Source organism: Centrocercus urophasianus, unplaced genomic scaffold, assembly GCF_019232065.1.
Source record: "Centrocercus urophasianus isolate 14NV4802_14NV808 unplaced genomic scaffold, USGS_Curo_1.0 seq_13, whole genome shotgun sequence".
Lineage (NCBI taxonomy): Eukaryota > Metazoa > Chordata > Aves > Galliformes > Phasianidae > Centrocercus > Centrocercus urophasianus.
The window spans coordinates 32,134,868-32,158,092 of record NW_024884475.1 but is presented as its reverse complement, the minus strand read 5'-3'; the positions used below and the strand labels follow the sequence as shown (position 1 = coordinate 32,158,092).

The following is a 23,225-nucleotide window of genomic DNA, read 5'->3' as shown; positions in this document are numbered from 1 at the left end:
CGTTTTCAATCTCCAGTGACATGTTCAGCATCTGGCTGTATTTGGATTATTGATCTCTTTTTTAAATGGCTACATTTCAAGAGCCATTTAAAATACATGCTTCTGCTTAACTCTTATTATTTACAGCCACACACAGTGCACAAAGTCTGCACAGAAATGGGCCCAATGCTCTTTGTCAGACAAGAAACAAACACCAAAATGGTGGCTAAAATCTTAGTCTACGTAATTGTAATTGAGGTGCAATGCAACAAGTTTATGTGAGCTTACATTCTTCAAGCAGCATCCCTGATTACCACTTACAATCATCTACAGATAATCAGAACAATAGTAATTTATTCACAATTTCTTTCCTAGCTCATGAAAAATGTAAATTTAAATACAACACACACTCAAAACTCTTACATTGTAACTACTGTTAGTAGACCAATGAAATATCAATTGTGCATTCTATCCCTTTATTACAGCACACTCAGATATACTATTTTGCGTAATCAACATTAACAAAGATCTTGCCCATTAAAATGTGCACAGTGTTCTCTAGGCACATAAAACTTGTGGACTTTAATCAACAAAAAGCCCAGAGGTGCACAAAAATTGCTGAATCATGAAACTACAGAGCTATTAACCTGTGTTGTTTGTTTTGTTGCTTTTTTTTTTTTTTTTTTTTTTTTTTTAAATAAATCTATCCTCTGTAGGGGCGTGAGTAGCTAATTCTTTTATAAATTATTAAATATTCATTTCATTGCTTGCATCATTTTAATACCTGGGGGACTTGTTAGTGTACCAGCACTCCAACTGCTATGATTCCAATAGCTGATCACATCAAAGTGAGAAATTACTTTGCACAGTACCTTTGAATCCTTTATATAACCATTTCAAACTGGTTTGGATAAAGGCCATGTGGGTAAGGCCAATATTGCTACATGGACTGAAAAATGGCTGGTAGACAGAATTCTATAGGAGGAATGGGTCAGACTAATGGCCAGAATAGAGGTAACATGAACAAGACCTCACCATAAAGCACAGCTCCTGAAGGACATAGTTTAAGGTTGGATGTTTGGAAAGGTCACAGTGGCATGTGGCAAATGGTGCAAGCAAAAACAAGGATTTGGGAATAGCGTATTCACCTCAAAGGCATTGTCCAACTTCTTACCTGGAAGAAAAGAGGATACCAGCCTTCAGGGTCCTGATCTGCAGAGCTCAAAAGTTTTTCCTAGGCTTTGGTTTAGCTCCTGCTAAATGGAAGAATCTTAACTACCTCTTCCGAGAATAGGGTAGGCAGAAGAGGACATATTGGTTGTAACGTTGAGACTTGAAGAGGAAGAAGTGGTAATGGCCAGAGTTCCAATACAAAAAAGGTTTTGAATCTTTTAATATGATCATTGCATCAGTTGCATCAAAATTCAAGATCCAAAGCTTTGAAATTACAGGATGTTGAGGGCCCCCTTAAAGCTGGTAGAAGAGACTAGGGCTTTTTACTGGTCTGAATCTAGTCCATCCTAGCATTGAGGAGTGGCCTGAAAATTAATCCTGTGATGAATGGTCTTCACAAAGTTGGCTGTTCCTTGTCCACCTCAAAACTGGCATTAAGCAGTAGTATCAATAAAAGATCAGAGGAACATGAGCTAACTTAGACTGTCATCTTTGCAGAAGTGTTTTGGATGCATTCCTGGGACTCTGAGGGAGGCTTCTAATGCCACTAACATCTTTCCTTTTCACAAGCAGAGAGATAAAGATAGCAAGTTATCAGGGTGTGAAGCAATAACACCAAGTGTGTCCTGAAGACTAACTGAACAGTGTAGGCATCACCTTGAAATAACATGAGATAAAATTACTCCCAGTAAGACTAAACCACAAAATACATTAGCAAGGCTAATGCTTCTCCTTATCCCATCCTGAACTGTTTTTACTTTTTCATAGATTTTTTTTTCTGAAATATTTCCATCCTGAAATAGACTTCCAGGACAGAAAAAAATTCACCCAAACAGGTAAAAGGCTGCAAAATCGCAAGTAACTGAAAATGAGGACTTAAATTTGAGACGTGTCATGCGTTCCAATGACTGGGAACCATTGCATTGCCTATGTCTGCAATGAATGAGCATGAAACATTCCTCATTCATTTATGATGAAAATCTGGCTATGGAGAATTGAAATGTCAAGCCCAATAAAATCAGGATTTACTAAACTAAACAAACTCATTTTCTACTCTTCTCCCGAGAACTGCCTAATAGTTTTCTCACTTTGAGCTTGTCGAGATTTTTCTCAGTGTTTTAAAATCATTCTTTTGCAGCTTAATTCAATACACATTAATTTCATTTTTAAAAGTTAGGCTATGCCAGTATGTATTGAGATTAATATATTAAACTAGCTACACACTCAGAATGTTTAATAATTTTAAAAGCTTCTGAGGTAAGATATAAATAAATAAATTTGCAAAAAATATAATAATAATAATAACTCCAGCATTTTACCATTTGACTTCAGCTGATTTGCATGAAAAGCCTGGGAATAACATAGTGGAGACAAGTTTGAAAACATATTTTGAAATCATCAGTAATTTTTCTAGACAAAGAAGTAGCAACATTCATAAAAGAACCATTTAAATGTGCACAAAAAAAAAAACGTTTACCTTCCACTGGTTTAGGTAAATTATGTAATTAAAATCACAAATGAAAGCTTACCATGATCTAGCTGGGATCTTATTGTGAGCTTCAGATGATAATCTTCATTTTTACAGATCCTCTAAGTGGTGAAAGAAAAACTCACGATCCCTGCATGTACTGTCCTGGCATTTACACTGTAGTTGCATGAAATCAGTGGAGCTACGAACAAAGATGATATGGTTTAAATTGCAAGTTTTGCTCACACTTCTTTCAAAATGAGGGACACCAAACATCCTCTTTAGTATTCTTTTTATAATTCAAAAGTTTAAAAAAAAAATCAAAAATTTATAAACATACAAATAATTCAAATATATTATATTTATGTTGAAATACCATCTCAAGGTTTTATCATTAAGGATTATTTTGAGTTTTCTGCTGAGTGTAGGAAACATTTAGAACTTGTAACACTCTAAACATAAAAACATACTGTTCTGAGTTTCCTATCTCATTCTCTAAAGAATACTATCAAATTTAAAATTAGATCCTCAGACTGAAGGAAGGCAAAGTAAACAAAACTTGGAATAGAATACGAAACTAATTTGTAAGGAGTCTAAAATATCTTTGTTTAGACAAGATTCAAAGTTACACGTCTTTATTTCCTTTGATCAGGGAACCATCCAACTAGATGTTGACTGTCATTCAACATAGCACTTGGATTTTAAGCACAGAAACATATTTCACCAGAGGTAAACAAAGTGCAAGGATAAAGATGATTTTACTGCGTAGATCTCATTAAACTTTTCCACTTTGCCTTTATAGCTGGATTCTCTTCCCAACAACATACATAAGATTGCTAACAAATTATGAAATACTGGAGAACCCAACCTAGATGCTTTTTAAGATGTTAGTGAAATTAAACTATACTTAAATTAAAATCCAATCCACTGTATACTAATGGTTCAGCCACGCGGTTCCCCTTGCCTTAATGCAATTTCGTAGGCCAACCCTCATTAGACACATTTTCCATGTAAGCACTTCTGTCTCCATTCATACAAGAGAATGTGCCTTGATTGCTGCCAATTCCAACCATGCTTTGGAAAGATCTGTTTTACAAGTTTATTCTGAACTCAGAACTGACACAGTAATTCAAAACTATCCACCAAAAAATCACACTGGAAAGATAAATCACTAAGTGACAACTGTCTACAAAACAGAACCTTACAATTTCTGTAGTTCAGACATCTTGGGCTCAATGTTTTTACTGTTTACATAAATCAGAAGCAACTTCACAGAGTTACTCAAGAGTGCAACAATTTTGGGCATCAGATAAGAGGCATTCAATACTCTTTTCCAACACTGTTCTACAGACTTGGTAACCAAATGACGAGACATCATAACTTCATAGTGGAGCTCCAAAAAATAAAAAACAGGATGTTAAATATGAAAATGAATAATATTAACCACTGGTATATAACTAATGAATTACGAGGAACACTCTTGGTGACCACTGTAGTGGAGCTAAGAGGAGGTGTTCAATAATTATAGCAGCAGATTTCAAACATAGAGATCTGAGAGATCCCCTGTAATGAGAAAGACATTAGTAACATAGCTAATTTCCAGTTATCTTCCCAAACATTCTGAGAAAAGCCTTAGGAATTCAAGATTAATGGTGAAATTCAGATGAGATGACAAACAACTAAGCTACAACTCTGTATATGACAGAGCACTATAAGCAAGTTAGCTCTTAGCAAATAATTGGAAGAGAGCTGTAGCTGTTAGAAAGCCAGTTACAAGAAAAACAGGTGTTGTTTTCCAATTGATCACATGGAATTTATGAAGCAGCACAAATCGCCTATATGGATATCAATCCAAACTGAGGGGGAATTTTGTTTGTTTGTCTCACTTCTTGTATTCTTTTGGTGCAGAAACTGGCTGGACTTTTCTTCCAACATGAAACATACATGGACACGAAGTCCTGTATAACAGTGTAGATTTTGCTGCCAGTCACAGAAATTTAAAGGAAGAATCACTTTTTCCTCATATGTTTCATCACACTTTAGAGATGTGACCATCAGTAACACCATACCCACGCACTCTTCCAACCCACCAAATCTGAGAAACGCAGAACCATGTTTGATATCAGTTATTACAACAACAGCTCCAGTGAAGTCCCAGAAATTACACTGGTTTAAAAGCAGTTTTGGGGAGAGAGTTACAGTGTCCATGAACAAAATTTTAACAAAAAAGATTCATTTTATCTCATTTTTCTGCATCATCTTCAATCCCAGTTTCTCCACCACTTGTGGCCCACTATACAGGCAATTTTCTGGATTCTCTGTGCACATAAAGACTGTCTCTCGCATGAATCTCCATTACAAAATTTTCATCTCTAGGAAACCACCCACTAGTCTGTTTTCTCTCAGTGTCCTTTTAGCTGCCAATTTAATGAAATTTACAGTGTTGACCCTAAAAATGATACTTGTAGAGTATTTGTTGCTAATGTATTGCTCACAGTAATTCTTCCAAGTGGAGATAACAGGGAAGGACTGGTAACAACTTCTCTGTTCCATTTTTGTTTGTGCCATTGTTGGTTGGTCAGTTTTCTAGTGCACAGGAAAAAAAAACCAACTATGAAGGCTGTTTCAGTGTTTCCTAAGTTTTCATTTTCCAATGGCTTCTTCTTTTTTCTACTCAACTCAGACTTCTTCTAGTCCGGCTGCATCAGCAGGCTGGCTGGGGCAGGCTGGCAGGGCTCGGGATGGGCTCTCCAGACATCCTGGGAAAGGCTCTTCTCTTCTACTGTGGGTTCAAGAAATTTGTCTGTGCTGGGAACATCTTCCAGGCAGCCTTGCTCTTTCTTCTCTTCCACCAAAGTCTCTGCCACTTTGTCATATGAAATAGGCTGTTCCACTGAACAAAATGGATATATGTTACTGAAAGCTCTTTCGGACGCTTCACAGCACTTAAGCTAAAATACAGTTAATAGCAGCTCAGCAGAAATTTACAAAAAAAAAAAAAAAAAAAAAAAAAAAAAAAAAAAAAATTAGAAAAACAACTGATAGAAAAAAGAACAAAAAAGAGAAAAACTCAATAACTTGACTGAGATTTTAATAAGTGATGTGCCCTAGGCAAATCTCATATTTTTCTATTCTAACATGTAAGATCAGGAAAGACATGCCTGAGACAGGAAGACCACCCCACTCCAAAGTCTAAAGGTCTTAGAATCATTCAGTGACACAGGGAATAACTTTCTTTAATGCCTTAAAAAAAGGCATCAGATTATTTATCAGTCTCTGAAGTGGTTGAACCACTTTTCTTAATATTTTAAGACACCTGTCATGTGAAATTTCTGTTCCAAAAGCTACATCTGATGAAACTGTAAGTGAGAACAGAGTCTCCTAATGGGAAACATCAGGCTTCCTTCTGTGGACAACATGGTTCTACACATATTCACAATACTAGTCCAACCAAGTAAATGTGAGGCATATTTTTTCCTGATGAATAAATTGACTTCCTAAAATATATCTGAGGACAGGATGCACAGTTATGAAGATCTTACAAGATGCTTGCCCATTTAAGTATCCTCAAATATTTGTGTTTGCATATTTCAAAATGGCTGGTGGACAGGAAGTAAGTATGATATGTAAGACAAATACTCAAGGACATCCACCTTTCCCCATCAGTTTTCACCACATGAGCAATTAGGAGATCCAGTTGATTCTATAGTGCAAGGTTTTTTAAACTCAGAGCAATCCAGCTGGTAACCTGTGGGCCAAGAATGCCTACTGTGTGCTCCTGTGCCACCTTTTGCATCAGTGATGGGAGGAATATCTCCTTCATTCATCTCATCTTTTTTTAAGCACCAAGCTTTCCTCAGGCAGTCAAACATCTTGTTTAATACAGAAAAGCAAAACTGCAGTTGCTGCTCCAGCACAAGAGGTTTCTGGACTCTTCACACCCTGTCAGTTATCTTGCTGGAATGAATCAGGAATGTCAAAGCATATCTTTCTAATGCTATGCATTCGCCATCAATGTGATTTGGATAACTCACCGCTGTGAAGCAAACCCATGAAATTCTATGTAAACATAAAAATATGATGTGATGTTATTACTATCATGAGAAGCATCTGGCTTCTTATGTGTGAAAGAACAGTTACAGTATAATTCCTGATATATAATTTGCAAAGCAGAGGACCAAGTGATTTCACAACAATGCAAACATCATTTCTGTCCAGCATGCTTTGAACAAGGCAGTGGTATCATTTGATTTCTCTGTCTCCTTCACCAGCTACTGCTCCTGCTGGCATAAAGGTAAGGAGAGATGTAATAAAGAAGAAAAGCCTACTCACCATATTGCGAAGGACAGGCAGGATGAGGGTCTGCTGTCTCACACTCAATTAGATCAACCACTTTAGTCTCCAGAGAACTGCTACGCTCCTTGACAACCGCAAACTGCAAATACATACAATATGCACAAAACATAGCCCAAATTAATATGAAATGAACCAGTTCTCTGAAACCCAAGAGGCAGACTAGAAAGGCCACACACTCCAACCACAACAGGGGGAAAAAAGGTCATACTGGCTTCTGGGATGACCCTTCCCCTGCAGATAATTAAACATTGGAGTTGATGACAGCCCTGGTCTTTGAAAAGTGTGAGTCCCAGTCAAGTAAAAAAGTGCCCGCTCTCTTGCTTTGCAAATCAGCCTTTCCAGATGCAAGAACAAAAGTACGTGAAAACTGACTCTCTCCACAGTATTTAGGGCCACATTTAAAGTATTAGGGAGGCCTGCAACTAGACAGCAGGAAACCCTGTCAGACACAGGGAAGGAAGCAAGCCTCCCTTTCCCAGCTCTTGGCAACACCTGGGAGTGCAATTCCATTATCCCACAGTGACTGTGGAAGACAAGTGAGACTGTACCATGAAGATGGAACCCTCTGATGAAGCATGCTGTAAAGACCAGAGGGAAAAGAAAAAGAGCAGACACAGGGGGAAGTGATGTGCTTAAACAGTATAGAGGGAAAGAGAGAAGCTCAACTGAAGAATAGGACAGGGGGAATGAGGGCAGGAGAATAGTATTTAAAGAGCAGAACTAGTGAAGTATAGAAAATGTCTGTAAATAAGATGTTCCAAGAAGACTGTTGACAGATTCAGTTGTCTAGGTGGAAAATTGGTGGAGTTGTGTGGCTAGGTCATATCTGCAGCTGGTGTGACCATTTAGGCATCTTTTTGTGTGCATAAAATCCATGGTCTCACAGCTGCTAACTTACATGTGACAGACCCCCCAGAGGAGCTACACACAGTTTTGCAAAATTGCTTTGGCTGTGCAAAATAGAACACTTGCAGGTTTACAAGTTTCAGAATAGCATGTGCTGGGCACGTGCTGAAGTTTACCAAGGCTTCCATATTCCAGGGACAGAGTTAACTAGGCTTATGGATGTCTAGTACAAATGTGAAAAGAAAAATACCTAAGGCATACCCTCACTATAAATGCAGCCTTCTCTATCAAAATAAACAGGGAAGTGAATGATGCTTGGGAGAATTGTAGGTATAGTTTCAATATCACGATATCTAGCATTTGACAAGTGTGACAGGTTAAAAACTCATCCAATACTGTAGCTTGAGTGGGCAACACCAGGAATGTCTTTGCACTCCATCCCTTCTCCAGAGTCACAAAATATCAGGAGCACTGCAGGCTACAAAAGGAGAGAACTTCATCAGTCCTTCATCAGAACTACTCTTTTTGTTATTGTTTTGGGGTTTTTTTGAAACAAATCTGCCAAACAAACCACTTCAAGTGAATAGCAGAAGTGGACAACTTCCTGCTGCTTTTTGGCAGCTCTTCATTTTCTAGCCTGTGTGAGTGCACGCATGGAGCCCCAATGAGCTTAACACTTACGTTACATCATCAGAGAGAAAATCACATGCACAAAACCACAGGAATCCATTACTGTGAAAGATGCAATAATTATCAAGGGGTCAGTGATTTCCCCTTCCAGTCTCCAAGAAGCCATTTACAATGAATTACTTTATTATTAATGCATTCTGTTGTCTCCCAGAAGAATGCATAGTGAAATTCAACATGAGTGTGTAATAGATTAATAGGTAGGATTTGTTTAATTTGATTCAGTTTATTGCTTAGCTGTCTAATTAGTCCTATATCCAGCAAAAATGTCACCAACCACTAGCAATAACTGCAAGAATAACAGCAGGCAGGGACAGAACTGATGAGTCTTAGGCCTCTTAGAGCAGGGCTCCCAGGCAACAAGCTGTTCTCAGTCCCAACAAATGTTTCTGATTTTGCCAGCTCCAGATATTTTGCAAACAATGTTTTTTGTCTCTGCCATGAACAAATGATGGCAGCACAAGATTCAGAACATTTGTTGTCTGCTATCTGGAGGAACAGAGTGCTGGCCAGGTCAGCAGCTAGTAACAAAGGGCCCTTGAAGCTCCCAGGCTGACCAGGTAAGGGGCTCCTTCACGTCATAACTAGGGTCAGTACTCTTCAGACATGCTCAACAGAGTATTTCAGTGGTTACTCACAAATCTTGCCTGACTCTTAAAACAAACAATATGTGAGGCATTCTTCATGTAGATTAAAAACGCTCAGCTCTGCACTACAGATAGTTTGAGATACTCAGTCCTTCAAACACACCCTCGAGCAAAACAAGCTCATCTCTTTCTGGATTGAAAGACCGGGAGCAGAATCAAAACTTCAGGTTCAGGCAAATAAAGTCTAAATTTAAAGCTAAAGTATCCATTATTATTTAAGTAAATATATAAAGCCAAATTCACCTCTGATCTTGTTCACTCTGCACAGTTTTCCTACTTTTCAACTGTGGCTTTCAATCCTTTCAAGTAATATCTATACCATAAATAAATGTGCGCAGTTGTACCAATAAAAAGTAGGTGCATAGCTAGAATTTATCTCCAAGCCAGCACAAGCAAACTCTTTCAGTAGTCCTTTCCACTGTACTTATTTGAAGAATATATGCTGCTTATATAATGTGATGCTGCCTAAATATGACTGCTATCTGCATTACAGCAGCTTATACAGCGTTAGAGGATAGATGTGTGTGGACAAGATTTCAGGGAAAGTCATGCTGTTCTGACAGAGGAGCTTCTGTCTGGGCACAGAAGTAGCCACAGATGCCAATTATGTCCTCCTGGCCCACTCCAAGTTCCAACTGCCACCACCCAGCAGCACAACATCCTTTTAACTCCAGTGAAAACCAGATCCCTAGATCAGATCTCCTGGGTCCAATTTCACTGATGCAACTTCAAAACTGACAACAGAATCATAGAATTGCTCAGGTTGGAAAAGACCATCAAGTCCAACTGCAACCTAATCATACTACCCTCACAACCCACTGCTAAATCATGCCCCTGAGCACCACATCCAAATGTTTTTTAAACACATCCAGGGATGGTGACCCAACCACCTCCTTGGGGAGCCTATTCCAGTGCTTAACCACACTTTCTGTAAAGAAGTGTTTCCTGATAGCCAACCTAAACCTCCCCTGGTGCAGCCTGAGGCCACTTCCCCTCATCCTGTCACCTGTCACCAGTGAGAAGAGAAATGCGTCAGTGCAAGCATGGCATTTCTACCTACATGCTGAATGAGTATTTTATATTCCTTCCCAAATTGCCCATTAACATCCTGGGAGACTCTCTTTACAAGGCAGCACCTTCTAATACCACAACATTTAATTGCATCAGCCCCCAAAATATAGTTCACCATCTCGGGTAGCACACACAGTACTTGTCTTCCAAGAAGCCTTTTATATGGAGGGCATACTTTCCTGTGAAAATAACTTTGATATGCCATGTCATCACATTGCCATTTCCTTAATTTAGAACACAGTTCCCCAACTGTTGTGTTCAAAGCTAACAATAACACCCGCTAATGGTTGCAATACAACCAGGCAGCTGTGAACTCTGAGGGATAACAATGAGGTAAGATGAACTAGGGTTCACAGCAAAGCACTTGATGACTCTAGCAGTTATTTAATGTATTTAAGATGTGAATTATTTGATGGATAAGCTCAAGTGGATCCCTAACACTCTTTGATCCTTCCTACTTTTGTCTTCACTCCGTATTAATATAGTTACCTGAGACTTGTTGCAAGTAGGTGTCACGTTCTCATTGTCAGCGCGGCTACTGGCATCTCTTATCGCTTCTGCATAATGGTTCTTCTTATAAAAGTTTTGACTTCTGCAACAGAACAAAAGCTGAAACAAATTATTTCACTTTGGGAGGAACAGATGCTGCTTCCTTTCACACTTTACTTTGTAGGTATTTACAGAAGAGACATAAATTTTGTTCTCTTTCATTCCTCTGAAAAGGAGTATTAGTGATAACTACAGCACAGAGGCTAGAACAAACAGCTTAACATAAATAAAAGAACTGAATGAACACTTATTCTAACGTGCCATATGTGAAGGCTCATTCATTAGGAAAAAAAAAAAGTAGACTTTAAAATTTTAAACAGCCCTTTCATTTTCTTACATTTTTCTATAAGTAAAGCCTTGAGTTGAGAAAAGATTGCAAATATCTCCAAATGGCTAGCTCTATGCATTCAAAAACTCCTATTTTTGCAGTTCAACACTAACCACTTATAAGGCAGGATTAAAAGCCAGTATAGACTCCAAAGCAGAAGACATGGTCTTCTCAAAAAAAAGAGCTCATTTATACTACTTGAGATTCAAATCAGCACATCCTTAGTGACCTAATATACTCAATTTCTCTTCTCAACATTAGATTAAAAGTCACGTTTTTGAATTCCAGAAGTTTCAAGGTATTTTACCTTCCTGGCACCGCAGCTAATTTGCTGTGTGTGTTTTAAACCTCACCTGGATGCATCTGCTCAGCATTGCACATCATCATGCTAACAGAAGTCGAGCCCATTGCTCTTTGGGTAAAACAGAGCAGAGTACAGTGCATTACAGGCATAGTTCTGAGGAGGATGCCCTGCTCAAGAGGATCACTCTAATGCTGTGGCTCACTTTGCAGCTTGCAGAATGACAGATGCCAGACGGACTTGGTAGGCACAGCAGCCTCAGTGAGCACAAGCAGGAGGTGGAATCAAGTTGACTGAGCATGTGCAACAGGCCAAGGATTTCTCAATCCTAATCCCAGGCCTTCTGCCAATCTTTGAGTGACCTCTGCCAAGCTGTGGGTGTTAAATCTGTAATTCTTGGTTGGAAGAGAGATTGTTTCCCTGCTTCCCAAAAACAACAGGAAACCTGAAATCCTACACATCCAGACTACCTAAATCATAAACGAAGAGCAACACCTACAGCACGCTATAGCCACCGAACAAACCAACACAATACTTCAGCACTCTCTGCCTCCAGTTTGTATAGTTATCAAATTGGAAATTGTTTTCTCCAATTAGAAAGAGAACTCTGTGTTATACTGAAGAAGGAATAGGACTGCTGTCAACTTAATCAGTACATTTCAAAATACTGTAGATTGTAGGAAAAGCAGTACAGTGATTTCAAGACAAATATTGGTTTCAGACTCCAGTTAAACAGGGATTTCAGATCAGCAGTTTCATTCTGATCTAGTTAGGCTAGTAATAGCTGCAGTACAAATGCAGTCAAGCATGTAATTGAAAACTTGTTGTTGAGATAAATAGTTATATTGATCAAAAGCATTTGGCAAGAAAGAAAAGTAAATCAGGGAGAAATGACAAGAGAGAGAGAGGAAGGGAAGAGATATTCATTATCTTTATACCTTAAAATTGGCCATATTGTAGCTATTTTCCATGACAGTTTAAAAGATGTGTATGGGAAATACAGGAACCTAATGATTTGTCTGTTCTGCATGTATCATTCCACTGATTAGCTTCTGAATCCCAGGTCATGAGAACAAATCAGCCTGCACTTAGCTTTAAATCTGGAGCTCTATCATCAGCTACCATCACACAGAAATGTGACAGCTTATCTACTTTTATGGACTAAATATGCTGAGAACCATTAAATAGGAGCAGAAAATATTAGCTTTCATAGCTAGCTTCTCTTGCAGCTTAACTTTTTATGCCTTGGAGGTTCTAATTTTAAAATTAGTCTAAACCACAAAAAAAAAAAAAAAAAAAGAAAAAAAATATCAACAAAACCCTGCATTAGAAAGGCGGGTAGGCATGCAGTGGGGGACTGTTGATTTGGCTGCTGTCTGGCTTTTTATTTGTTTACTCTGTTACTTGTTAAATAAAAAGCATACATTTAAACAAGAGACTCCGAGAACAGTTTTCTGACAAGGTCATGGCCAAAAGACAAACTTATTAAATGCTGAATTCTTTCCAGTCTAAGGGACACCAATGACATTTATTTCACAACAGAGTAGGTTTTTAAATAGTGACTATAGGGATTCTCTTCACCATCAGAAGTATCCCAAACCTTCACAATTCGTTACAGCCATGGAAAATGCCAGGGAATACTTTTAGAGCACATGTGCCTTAGACCCACATCTACTACCAGGAAAACTGCTTTCACATTCAGTGCTGCAGGTATCACTGTAGAAATGGGCTACTGGAAGGGTAACACAGCGCTTTTCTCACTGGCAAGGAAATATTAAGGTACAGTCTTACACTGAAAGGGAAGTAAAACTAATACACTTAGCAGAGAAGAGCAAATTCCTACCATGGCATTTGCAGACATCTACAGCTCGTAAGGGAAACTAAGGAAGATGTAAATACAGTCATCTTCCTTAGAAGATGAAAATCTCTCATCAATACAAATTATGGCTCCTCCTCAAACCTAAACAGGTTTATTCTTTCTCTCCCAGACACACATCAGTCTTTAACATCAACATGAGTACTGCAGTGAAGGAGCATGCCAGAATATTATGCATTATACATACAACCAATTCCTGAAATGCAAGAGAGGAGAAAGGACATTATGGGATTTCCAACAGCTGAGGAACAGCACAAATTCTTCTCCACAAGCCACCTGTGAAGGCCACAAGCACCTCAGCCCCTCTGTGGTGTGCTCACAACAACTTTGGAGCACAAGTTTGGAAGCAGTACCTGGAGCAGTAGGTGGCCAGTGACCCCAGCAGCAGCAGCAGCACTGCTAAGCACACGGCGATGGTGATGTTCCGCACCTTCACCCTCTCGGCATGCTGCTGCTCCCACCACTCCAGGTCGCTGAACTGGCACCGTTCCCCAACATAGCCTGTCACACAGCTGCCGAAAGGAAGCAAGAGCATTCTGTGAGTGTCAGCAAATAAAACAACCCAAATTATCGCCTCAGTCACCTTGCGTATTGATTTATCATTGCCAACCCTCATGGAAATATTTTGTTGAATTTAGCAGGGGTAAAGACAAGAGGACATTAAAGGAAGGTCTGCCAAAACACATAGAACTCAATATTAAATGTAAATCTATTAATGTTAATATAATGTTAATGTAAATCTAGCACTTCTCTCGATAGAGAGAAGCACTCTATAGAATTATTCAGTTAGACTATATGTCTCAGATTCCAGAGGGTAACATATTTTCAAAAATTCCACAGACTGCTTTTTTATGATCTATGTTTCCCTTGGATTTTCTGTTTAACCCTTTTCAGAAGCAAGGTTCCCCTTTTTTTGAACTTGGCATCATAGAAGTTGTAATCTCTTGGAAACTCATTTTGTTGAAGAAATCAATTTTTAATCTGAAAAGTTGCTAACAGAAACAAAGAAAAAGAGATGTGTTTGAAAAAGACATATGGGTTAGAAATGTCTGGATAATTTAGTTTTATTACAAGTTTCTTCTGTAGGCTCTTTTAGTTTACTACGTTGAGGATTTTTACCACTGTAAAAGCCTCAGAATGAAACAGCTAATCGAGGAATGGAATGTATATATCAAAACGACTGGAAAGTGAAGAAACACTCCAAAATATTAACGTAAGTAATTAATGAATACACTCGGTTATTTGTGAAAATTCTGCTAGATAACGTTTTTCCGTGACTTCCTTCAGCTATTTGACAGCCTACATGAATGAATGCTGCCATCTAGTGACCACTGTATAGAATCAGCTCAGTGCAACTCGGCAGAACAGAGCTAAGTACAGCTAGTCCACAATTTGTTTAACGTCTTCCAATTCCAGTACCAAATAATAAGGAATTGTGGGTTCTTACACCCTAACAGTTAAACGAATTAAAATAAGTTCCCATTTAAATGTTCTGCAGTTGTAGACTCTTCAGTTTCAGTATGCAGAACTGAATGAGGAGAAAAAAATAGAGCTTTGAATGTTTGCGGTTTATTGTAAAAAATTGTAGCAAACACCAGAGATGAGCATAAGTCATACCAACTCCTATAACAGCCGTGGTGACCTTAACAGACCCACAGCACAAAGTATATACTTAATTCTCACATATACACCTAGAAAGATATATTCCCCAGTTATTCCTGAGGGTATAGAGGTCAAATGGCAGTGGAAAATGAACAGCAAGGCCAACAGGCAGGTGCAAGCCTACACCAGAGAGAGAGCAAGCACTGCCTTCACACAAGGCTGTGAGCACCAAGTCATTTAACAATTTACTTCACACTTCAAGAACAAAGAATTTAGTCTTCAGGGAACAAATCCAATCCTATTATTAATTACAATGGGTATGAACAAAGTGAGTATTCATAGAAAAGACCAGAAGCTAAAGATAATTGCCAGCACAGGCGATGGACAATCTATGGGCAAGCACTTCATAATCTGCGCTCAACTGTGCCCCAAGGATACCATTAATCAGCACAGATGATATGCAGCTCTGTACTTACTTGCAGGCATAGTCTTGTAGGTCGGAAACATAATTGCACACTCCCCCATGGAGGCAGTATGAATCATAGGAGGGGGGGCATCCTACAGAGTCACCTGGCACAGGGCGTGTAGAGTACTCATTGCTGACAACAGTAGGAGACAAAGTAGATTCTGAAAGGCAGGATTTCACAAAGACATATCAAGCTGTTGACTACGGTGGCCTGAAAGAGTTCCAGAACTTCAAGATAGGATATTAGGTAAGACTCTCCAATTGAAACCAAAGAATTGTTTTTAATCTGTTTGCTTGTTTTGCATATCAAATTCAGGAGTACAGAGGATAGCTATGTTTTGAGATGTGTGAATATAATTCTGGTAAAAACAAAAAACTATTGGCTGCCTAATTATTCACAATCAAATGATTTCTTACCCAGCTTGAGGGTACAGACAATCTCCACAATCTCCACTATGCAGAGTCAGACATACAGGTGAAGGGTGCACTTCGTGCATACGGATCTCAACTTGAAAAGTTTTCACAGGCAAATGGACATTTTTGCACAAACTATTTCTACTTTGCAGCTACCAGTTGATAGCATCTGTGCAAGCTATCTCAAATATAGCTAACAGCTTCACTGGAAGCACAGAACTTCTCTGACCCAATTCTTCAAAGATTTCTGTAGCTTGCTCACAACTGCACAGATCATCACCTCCACAAGTACCCCAACTGGCTATCAGAGAGCTCTGATATCTCTGCATGTAATCCATATTGCAGAGGTGCTTTTATAGAACAGGAACAAATTTTTGCCTACTTCAGTGCCACACTGAATCTGTAAGTCACAACTGAACATCTACACAGCAGTGTGGCTTAGCAGCAATATACCTAATCCCACACATTTGTGGGATCAATTTTATGACTCACACCAGTTTTATTGCAATATGACCTTTAATGACATTTGTTTTCTTAAAATTTCATTTGCAGGAGAACTGTCAGGGCAAAGAGCCCAGACTGGAAAGGAATAAGTGATAGCAGTGAATCCCATATGTTCTGCATTCTGCAAAGAAAATTTCAGCCTGCTAAAAGAGCTTACTAGGCAAAGACTTAAAACAGCTTGTTAACACACATGAAGACAGGAGATCATATTTACAGCTGAGGGACCTATAAGGTATTACTTCCAAGTCATACATCATTTAAAATCATCATTTCCTGAGTGACACTTGAAACTACTGAAAGCTTAAATGGCTGAAAAGGGGGTGAGGATCCTGATTGATGTTCTACTTTAAAAAGCCGTAACTTCCTTCTGTTTTTCTGCAGAAAAATATCTACAACAATCTCACAGTGCCCTTCTGTTACCAAATTGTCACTTGATCTGTGGCAAAATTCACTCTGATGAAGATGGCTGACACGGAGGATGCCAATGCGTCGCTTTGCTCTACGTTTTCAGAAAATGCAGCTGTCACACTGAGGAACTGAAATGAGCATCAGATACTATGAACTGCTCTTTTCATTAATCTGGTAACCAGGTTTTCCAAAATGTTTCAAAGCCCTTTGAAAAATTAGGATCTGAAAAACTAACATTCTGAAGAATGAAATGGGACTTCAATTATGAGCAGCTCTTGTGCTGGAGTCCTGCAGAGATAAAGAACGTGCAGTTTGAAGAACAGCACAGCCCAAAATCAACTCCAAAAACATAATCTCTGAGGAGCATTTACTTCTGCTCTTGATTTCAAAGGCCTTTAGACAGATGTGTCATTTCATTTAGGCAGCATAATTTAGCACCAAATATTAATGTAGATATTTCCAAGCTAAACTCAGACCCACTCTCCTAAAGCAATGCTAATGGTTTCACAAGCTGCCCAGTATGCCACTACATGGTTGTTCCTTAATTTCCCAGTAAACAATCTGGCTGAGACCACAGATCCTAGTTAGGACCATTTCATTTTAATTCTCACTCCAAATACTCACCACAACCCATGGCAGTTCCAGAAGCATCATCAGGACAGGAGCAAGTAAAGTTTCCTTCTGTATTTGTGCAGGTTCTGTTCTCTCCACAGGTGTGGGTCCCCATCTTGCACTCATCAATATCTATCAGCCAAACAGTCTGCAGTTAGAAGAATGAAATGCCCCAGAGCATCAGTTAAAGGGGCGGCAGCAGCACCACAGTCTCCTGGCAGTGGAGAAAAAATGCCAGGGGCCTTCCCTCCATGCACTTTCCTTGGTAGAAATTGGGGTAGAAGAGCAACCAGCTCTGTTGCAGTACATTCGTATTCCAAGAAACATGATGAAACACAAGATGAGTTCACCTTGTACCATCTCTGGATGTATTTATAGGTTTCTAGGCACTGTGCATACAACTAGGCATCTAAAACCAAAGTGCAAAATTACTTAGCCATCAGTTTTTGCTTTTTAGAGTACATTTCAACTCAATAAATGTAAGTTGTTTCAGTCTTATTCACATCAAGACAAAATCTCAACATTTATAAAATGTTATGGAAACGCATCTGGCCACAGTGTGAAGTTAACTTGAAGATAACTGACTATTTTTAATAACAATGACATATAACACAGTGATTTAGCTGAGCACCTAAGTCACAGAATACCCACAGCTGCATGCAGATGTGCCTGGTGGGTGGTGAGGGACAGCCAGAGGAGGTTGTCACATCTGACTGCACTTCCAAATATTCTCAAAAACATGTTTCTGACTTTTGGGACAGAAAGATTTTTCCAACCTCCTATCTTTGACATCTCTACATCCTGCTGATAATAATATCCTAACTTTTCAGTGGCCCTTACCTGTGTTGGAGAGCTATGTAAGATTTGAGTCAAAATTAATGGGCTTTGAATTAGGCTATAAAGGAGAAAGGAAGAAGAAAAGGATAGAAGAGAAGTTAAGACTCTCACAAAGCTGTGAGAGTACTATTGTACTAGTACAGATAGTACTAAACTGTACTATTCAAATACTGGAAGGGAGAGACAGTTTCCTGTTTCTTCATATTTGATGTAAAATTAAAAAAAATTAAGAAATGTAGGTAATGAACTGAAGACCTGGCATTAGAGATGAATGAGAGAATCAGTGAGTCTGATTATTAACAAGACTCTAAACGTATTCAGATTCTAAGTGTCAATACCTTGAACTTCATACCTATCAAGCCAACTGTTACATTATTTGATGAGTATTATGACACACTCAATACCTGCTTTGTTTGTATTCATGACAATGATTTCCAATAAAGCTCTACTTGTTCTCCTCCATTTTTCTCCTCCAATTCACTCATCCTTTCTCTCCTGCTGTAGCTACTAAAAAGAGTGCAAACAGAGAGGAACTGAACTATATACTGAAAACTACAGGCTTTGCATAATAATCAGCTGTTGAGGCTGCCACAATTCAGACAGGAAGGAAAGAATCACAAAGCAAGAAATGATTAACGTCGACTATCTTGGGGAGCCACTGCTAGGATCCACATCCTTATCAGATTCTTCAAAAAGAACCAGAACCAATCAACATGGTCACAAGACAGCTCCACAGCTTGATGCAGAGCTAGCCCAAATTACTACAAGCTTCTCTTGCTCATTCTTCCCTCTCCAATCTCCAGAAGCAGCACAGTCCTCGTGCACTCCCATACCTTCACAATGGAGCCCATCTCCCATGTAGCCCTCCAAGCATTTGCAGACATAGCCCCCTTCTGTGTTGATACAGCCTGACAGGATTCGATTGCAGTGATCCATATTTGCAGCACACTCATCGACATCTGTGAGATGAAACAGGGAGAAGGGACATGTGGGTCATGAAACCATCTCTCAGATGATGCTGTTACCCGTCATTTGTACACACGAAGTAAAGAGAGGGACTTAGAGTTCTTTCTTTGGTATGAAATTTTCCAAGGATGCTCTAAAGAGCCTGAAAAATCAAACAGCTGCTTTCAGCTGCAGACCCAGATGTTCCACAAAAAAACATTTGCTTCAAAAATAATCCTATTTGGATGGAATTATCCCATTCAAAATCATTCTTACATCCTTATCGTCTCAACCTCTACTCAGAGACAAATTTGGTGCTGAAGGAGAAAGAGTGTAAAAAATTTGTACCATAGGTCATTGAAAATAGAATTTACACCCAAACCACCTCCCTTCTTTCCTTTTTTTTTTCCCCCCCTTTCTGTATAAACATAAACTCCTGGGAGTCTCAGTGCTTGAACAAAAAGAGGTAACTTGTTCTGTTTCTGATGCCTTTCGGAATGCAAGTCCAAAAATTTATTTTGAAGAGAGTGATCTTTAATCAGGAATTTGTCTGATTATTAACCTCTCTCTAGAGCTAGACAAAAACAGAAACAGTCCTTTCATATAAATACTGTATCAGGAATACTAACTTTTAAGAGATCTCTTAGCATGTACTTCTAAATTATACATCAACTCTCATATCTATGGACTGAGTTTTTATAATTGGACAATTTTTACAAATAAATACTCCAGTTTTTTATTCCTATTATCTCCATTATTGCTCGTTAATATTAATAGGATTAACGCTCATATTCAGGGGAAATAAGCTGTGATAATCAGCCATTTCATCTCACATGCTCTCTGCTCATCAACCATTTCAAAACAAGTGATCTCATTGACCTTTCTGTAATGATTCACACAGCAGAGCTGCCAATGGGAGAAAAAATTGTTTTTCTTCCTTTACACACATCTAGGTTTTTCCTGAAGGTGGAGTTTTTCATTACCATAGCATGATTTGCCCTTCTTGGTAAATCCTTTCAAACACTGGCACACAGCACCATCTTCCAGCAAAACACACTGTGCATTGGCATCACATTCTAGTGCAGCGCAGTCATCTTCATCTATAGCACAAAATATACATTTATTTGTATGGATCAAAGAAGGAATTACAGCAGAATAAAATCAATTAGAAAAACAAAACATAGCGTCCTAGTTTGAAGCACAGTGATTGCCACTGAGCTTTATTTAGGCCTGGACAATATTATCAAGTTTTGTTGACATATCAAAGCACCACAAAGACAAATAAAAAAGCAGTTTTACATGGCATAATTGCATAGACCAGTCTTGTCATAAGAGTGTTAAGAACACCATCAGTCTTGGCTTCAGTCTTTTTTCCTTTAGGACATTATTTGTTGTTGAAGGATAACAGTTTTCAGACTCTACCTGATATCATGATTTCAGCCATCAAAACAACTTCAACTTTCTTCTTTTCTCCATTTTCTGTACCCTTAAATATTGCATTGCTCTGTGTGCTCTGGAGGGGGGTCTTTAGTGTTGGCATTGGACCTGCCTCCTTCTGCACAGAGACAGTTTCTGAAAAGAAAAGAAAAAGGTGACACAGACTATTTGTATTTACTGAACTAACTGATTTTCTATCACTGCTCTATTTTCCAGTCATCACATTTTCATTTTTTAATAAAAATCATTTCCTACACAGACTATCCTGTTTCTGGCTTCAAATTATTACTGAAAACTCTTATTAGTGTTCTTTTCAAATACAAAGAACAAGGAATCCAACTGTGTCAGCACTACAGACATCTCTTTCACAGATAATATCAAAATTGCAGTGGTCACACTGCACCTTATTGTCCTAGGACAACATTCCAGTGCTTCTTAAATGAAATTTGTTCTATTTGTTTCTTGCATGCAGAATTCATGGAAAAGTATCTTAGATGCATCAGTCCCTATGAAGGAGTTGCATGTTCAGATAGGAGACAACAAATCTGTGGAGAGCAGGGGCAAAGCTGCCAACTGTGAACCCAGAGTGTCTCAGTTCAAAACAAAGTACAAGGATAGGGCTGGAAAGCAGAGTTCTCTCAACAGATACAGTAAAGAAGTTTCCATTCTCATGTAAGCTTTGGTACTGTGTAAATGTTCTAATCTTTCCGCAGTATCTACATTCAAGCTGTTCACCTGAGCCACATCATTTCAATTGGCTGCCAGTTTTACTAGTGGACCTTGTGAAGTTTCTTGACAGTTCTAATCACAACATTCTAATAAAAGATATGGAAGTAACATAAATCCATGCATGAAAAATTACAAAATCTGAATAATTCAGCCTCCTTGGGACAAAAAAAAAAAAAAAAAAAAAAAAAAAAAAAGAGAGAAAAAGTGAGAAGCAGCGTGAAACTATATTACATACAGTGGAAAATGTGCATTTTCATTCTTCAGAGAAGCTGTCATTCATTATGTAATGGAAGGTGAACGTTTTTCAATGTTATTTGCCAGATTCTTTAAGCGGGTCTTTTTCTTGAATTAGAGGATTGTACCTGATGTCACATTAGAAGCATTCAGAGGCTGACAGGTTTTTCCATCTTGAGTTTTCCCAAATCCTGGGTGGCACGTACAATGGGTAACTCCAAAATTGTTTTCACAGATCTGATCACAGCCTCCATTCATATGAAGGCAAGGATTTGCCCCTAATGAAGAAAACCAGGCAACTTAACAAGCTGTTTCTTCAGTGAACATCTCCTCTTAGCCGTGCAGAATTAGAGCAGTAGGAAACACAGTAAGGACAGAAAAGCTAGTAGGTTTCTAATGGGTGTTGTTTGGCTTTTTTTTGGTTTTTTTTTTTTTTTTAGGTAAAAGTTGATGTATATATTAAAGCATAAACATTATCACCGAGCCACTGGCAGGAAAGCAGATCTACATATTCTCTTTTTAACCAATGTGTGACCTTTTATTATTGTATTATTATTTTCTTATCATCTCTTCTTTAATTTTTAGAGTCCTAACATCACCCGAAAAAACATTACAAGGGCATGAGGAACCTGTGATTATCTTCTCTCAGTCATGGTCTACTGAATTACATGACATTTTTGTCTGCTTACAGGGAGATTGTTCTGAACAGAAAATCAAATTATTTGATCAAAAAACTAATATAAATTACAAAACCTTTCTCCACGTTACAATTCATTACTTTTTGTGAGTAGGGAGCTAGTAAACTAAAATAAATAGGAATTACAAGTCTGTGGCAGCTTTGTGGTAGTTGATGAGCATATATTCTTGGGCATGATCATAAATATAAAAAATTCGTTAGTATTCCTGGACACATGCCCAGATGATGCTTTCAATGAATGCCAGTTGAACTGCGAAAGGCCTTTAAAGGACCTGTCTCTGAGAAGATAATCCTCTCCCCAAGGACATGAGAACAGCTATTATATCGACATCAGTGAACATCAAGAGGAGGCTGGAAGGGAATGACTGCTCAATTTTTGCAGTATACCTGGTTTCGCCAAGGGATGAACTACAACCATTGATGAGGGTCTCAGCATGCTGCCTCGAAGACGTACCCTGTTTTGCCCGGTCTTCTTGTCGACCCTCATTAGTGATGGCCTAGCCCAGTCTGAAAACCAAAGGTGATCCTCAAACACCGCTACGGCAAAGGGGTGGCCTAGAAAGAAACAAGATTCCTCATTTCCACATCTGTAGAATATACACAAGAAACCAAGTATACAAGATCTGTATCTGCATAATAGTCTACTTCTTCGTAATGACTTCTCTATTCGACGTTCTCATGAGGAGAGCCAAGTATCCATGAATGATGGACCATAGGCACTTGTTACTCATATTCTCAGCAGAATAACAGCAAGTAAGAGAAATCCCAACTCAGCTCAGTACATAAATTTTCCCTTGGTAGCACAACACTATCTGCACCAGAAGACTTCAGATCCCTAGTTTGACTTCCCAAGAGGAATTCAGCAATTCAGAGTCCTAAGGATACTTTCACATATAAGGGTAGACATAAAAACCTTACAAAACTATTCTGTTTTCAGTATCTCTGTTGTGGTAGAAAACTGCCATTAGTCTTTCTACTCATTTAGAAATCTCCTGATTTCAGTATAATCCATGAACAAATTTTTGCAGTGGAAGGTAAGAACACATCGTGACCTTTCAT

At 38.6% G+C, this 23,225-nt stretch overlaps 1 protein-coding gene across 1 annotated transcript in view; it reads right to left on the bottom strand.

Moving 5' to 3' along the window:
- Nucleotides 1-3,085: 3,085 nt before the first annotated feature.
- Nucleotides 3,086-23,225, bottom strand: part of EGF (epidermal growth factor) — a 52,503-nt gene continuing 32,363 nt past the window's right edge. The window contains exons 15-25 of the mRNA XM_042812305.1: nucleotides 22,554-22,721; nucleotides 21,598-21,747; nucleotides 20,492-20,641; nucleotides 20,053-20,169; nucleotides 18,958-19,083; nucleotides 17,300-17,419; nucleotides 15,360-15,510; nucleotides 13,635-13,793; nucleotides 10,717-10,819; nucleotides 6,953-7,055; nucleotides 3,086-5,513 (exon numbers count right to left, since the gene is read on the bottom strand). Coding sequence (XP_042668239.1) covers nucleotides 5,311-5,513; nucleotides 6,953-7,055; nucleotides 10,717-10,819; nucleotides 13,635-13,793; nucleotides 15,360-15,510; nucleotides 17,300-17,419; nucleotides 18,958-19,083; nucleotides 20,053-20,169; nucleotides 20,492-20,641; nucleotides 21,598-21,747; nucleotides 22,554-22,721 — 1,550 coding nt within the window. The 3' untranslated portion in view covers nucleotides 3,086-5,310. The remainder of the gene's footprint in view (nucleotides 5,514-6,952; nucleotides 7,056-10,716; nucleotides 10,820-13,634; nucleotides 13,794-15,359; nucleotides 15,511-17,299; nucleotides 17,420-18,957; nucleotides 19,084-20,052; nucleotides 20,170-20,491; nucleotides 20,642-21,597; nucleotides 21,748-22,553; nucleotides 22,722-23,225) is intronic.